Genomic DNA, 3,510 nt, shown 5'->3' with positions numbered 1-3,510 from the left:
CGTAACTCGTGTTAAAACAGCAGATGAAGCCCCCCATGTTCACCCACCCACTCATATCACACCCCCACCAGGCTATAGGGTGTGAACACCTGTTTCATTGTGGAGCTAAAGTTAAAAAAAAGGGACTGGCTCTCTCAGATGTCACTCTGAGAGACTGTTAGTTTCTCTGTTTCTTTACAGTAGTTTCCACCATTAGATTAGGTGCCAGCAGGAAGGTTTGTGTGGTTGTTGTGGTCTGTGGATCCCTGCGTGGCTGTGAGTGTTTGTGCTACATGTAACAAACATGTAAATAGACAAATAGATGGAAATAACACAACAATGATTTTTCACTGACTTTATTAAAGACATTTTAGACAACTTTTAGACGTCATCTTACTCTCTATTGTCTGAACATATTGAAAGAATTTGGTGACAAGAACTGAAAGGTCATAATAGCTTTTGTTTTCCTAAATAATATCTTTGGCTGTGAAGGGGTCAGCAGGTCAGCAGTGTTGTTAGCATCTGTAGAGCAGGTTGATCCTTTTGACGTCCCAGCCTGACATGCCTCGCCTCTGACCGATCCGGGTGTTGGCGTTGGGGATGGGGGTGATGGTGTCCCTGCCGTTGATGGAGAAGGCTGTTCTTCCATAGTGCATGATGGAGGAGTAGTCGTAAGGAGTGTTCAGGTTGTTGGTGTTCTGCTTGTGGAAGTTGTAGGCCATGGCTCGGTTCATGTTCTGCCAGTTGATCTTGACGTAGCCATCACGGTCGCTCCTGGTCTGCTCGTGCTGGAAGCCCAGAGCGTGGATAATCTCGTGCTGGATGATGCCGTGGTACATGCAGCCCTGCTTGTTGATAGAGAGCACCTGCATGCCTCCTGATCTGCCCAGAGCCGAGAAGCATCCACCTCTGCTCTCGATGCTGAGGAAGTCGCGCTCTCTCCTACGGGGGACGAAGCGGATGCAGGTACTGCTGTGGAAGCCTCTCATGGCTCTCTCGATTGTCTGCCTCTCATAGCTGCTGAACTGACCACTGATAGCGAAAGGGACCACCACCTGGCCATTACGGGCCTTCCTCCACATGCAGCTCTGGGACCAGCATCGTATGGCGTTTCTGGTTTTGGGAGCCAGCAGGTCTCCTTCCAGCAGTGTCTCATCGGTGGCGTTGTTGGACATCAGAATTCTGGTGCCGATGTCAACAGTGTCATCATTCACCTCGTCTTCGATGTCTTCCTCCTTGAGAAGACCTTCTTCACTGATTTCCTCCTCGATAGGATTTGCCTGAGAGAGGCCGAGCAGCAGCAGCAGCAGCAGGCTGACAGAGGGACTCATCTTCAACGTGGGTCTGGTGTCTGTGGAGCTTCTGTGGAGAGCTGCTGTGGAGAGACTCCTTGAAGCTTGATGTCTGACTCAGGTCAGTCCAGGGTCTTTATACTCTCCTCCACAGGTGTGACTGCAGAGGATTATGGGTTGGGGTCCACACTGTTAGGCCTAAACAAACCTCTGAAGGGAGGACTCCACAGACAAACCTACTTTTTAAACAAGGTTTTTTATCTCTGAACAAGCAATATCATAGAACTGGGCTTTAGGAAATTGTGATGAGCATTTTTAACTACTTTCTAACCATCTATAAACTAAATGATTAATTGAGAAAATAACTGTCCGATTAAACGATTATGAAAGTAATAATTAGTTTCAGTCTTAAATCAGTTTTTGATATGTTTTAATTGCAAGGCTGCCTGTTCCTGCATTGATCTGAGGTTTGGACAAATGACTAGGTTCAGTTTACAACTCCTGGGAGTTGTTTTTCAGCTCACTGCTATCTTTGACCATCCTCAGCTGTTTGTAGTATCTCAGCGAGATGGTTATTTACACTCTATTGTAAATGGACAGTAAAATTCATTTAGGTCTACCTGGTAGAAAATGAAGTCACATAAGTCATTTTAATGGTGCTCTTAATTACTGAAATGTCCAGTGAGGTCAAGAGTAGAATGACCCCAAGTCACCATATCACCAACCTGACAGGCAGCAAACATTAAGAAGGTCACAGTTCTGTTATTAGTTAGTTATATGCTTCATTATGCTACATTTCTCTGTGTAGTTTTATTTTGAGAAGTGAAAGTAAAAATGTGCTTTGGTGGACAAATGGTTTCCAAACAAGAATACTTAATAAATCATATTTTATCCCAACATCCCAGAATTTTTTAGAGATGGGATGATTTGATCTGAATAATAATGTCTGCCTTCATTTCACATGTGCTTTCATATCTGATTCATTTTTCTAATAAACACGTGAAGATCTGATGCTTGCAGAGTCAGTGACATCTTTAAATAACTTCTTAAAACATGTAAAGAGCACTTAATTAATGTTAGACCAACATGTTATGTGTTCCAGTTTATGTTTTGTTTATTTTACTGTTTTCTTGTTATTTGCATTTTATTCATTATACCTCAATTGGCTGGATTTTATTGAATTGTGGTTGCTCTTTTAAGATTTTAAGGTTTATCTACTATTATGGTTGGGATATTTGCTTTAATACAAACTAAAATATCTTTGTTGTGCGTCTGTGAGTGTATTTGTTTATTTGGTGTATTTTTCTAATTTCTTAGATAATTTGGCACTGAGAAAACAATAACAACCAAAAAAATATATTTTCATCTTATCTACATAAAGGTTTTGTGTCTGTCAGAGATATTCAGTATTAGATATTAAGAAATCAGATCAGACATACAGTATATACACTTTATATACTGTATATCTTATCGCATAAACAGAAAAGAAACTACAAAACATATCAAAGGTTTTCTAATTCAAAATACACTCTGACATAATGTGCATCTGTGCTCTGATCATTTATTTGTTTGGTGTTGCATAAATGCATTAATGCATTCTTCTTTCTGTGGACCTTGTGATTAAGAGGCATCCTAAAATAATGTCTTCAGTTGGCTTGCACTGCATCAGCAGGCACTGTGGTTGATCTTAAATCACCTCGGGTACTCTGAGTGACTCCATGAGAAATGGACGGTCTGTCTGCTGAGTCCACAGTTTGGCTGATAGATTGTGCTGCTTCAGATGCTATTGAATTGGTCCTGATGGAGCATCTGAATGGTCCAAGGATTATTGTGAGCCAAAAGCTGTAGGGTGAGTGGTAAGTGACCTTGGCACTCAGTGCTCTCTTATTTCACGGTTATGATGGAGGATTTTCGTCCTGTGTTTTACTGCTGCCTGTGTGGCACTCTGTCCCACCACTCCGCTGTCATTTTCATTTCTTCCGCATGACGAACCTCAGCACAGATGAATTCCTTTTGTCTGATCCTTGATCCTCATCCAACAAACACTTATTTTAAAAAATTGAAAATAGGTGCTAGTATTCAAAGTGTTAATTTACATCGTTTACTACATTTTTGAAGCTGAAACATTTGTAAATTCATTTCAAAACAGTGTACTATTAATAGCTGATGGGAGCCCTCTGGAGGTGCTGCTGGTCTAATTCAACAATGACATCCATACTACATTTCCAGGAGGCATTAA

General features: G+C 41.3%; 1 protein-coding gene across 2 annotated transcripts; it reads right to left on the bottom strand.

Annotated features, from left to right (window-relative positions):
- Positions 1 to 494: 494 nt before the first annotated feature.
- On the bottom strand, positions 495 to 1,310 carry LOC128361073 (high choriolytic enzyme 1-like). Of its 2 annotated transcripts, XM_053321631.1 has the most exons (2): positions 1,235 to 1,310; positions 495 to 1,198 (listed from the first exon to the last, which is right to left on the bottom strand). In XM_053321631.1, the coding sequence occupies exons 1-2, from the start codon at positions 1,308 to 1,310 to the stop codon at positions 495 to 497; spliced, it is 780 nt and encodes a 259-aa protein (XP_053177606.1). The 2 variants fall into 2 exon arrangements, with proteins under 2 accessions (XP_053177606.1, XP_053177605.1); XM_053321630.1 differs by having other exon boundaries at positions 495 to 1,310.
- Between the last annotated feature and the right edge of the window lie 2,200 nt (positions 1,311 to 3,510).

The sequence above is a fragment of the Scomber japonicus genome, chromosome 1 (assembly GCF_027409825.1).
Source record: "Scomber japonicus isolate fScoJap1 chromosome 1, fScoJap1.pri, whole genome shotgun sequence".
NCBI classification, from domain to species: domain Eukaryota; kingdom Metazoa; phylum Chordata; class Actinopteri; order Scombriformes; family Scombridae; genus Scomber; species Scomber japonicus.
The sequence above is the reverse complement of the archived record's forward strand: the minus strand, read 5'-3'. Positions and strand labels throughout refer to the sequence as shown.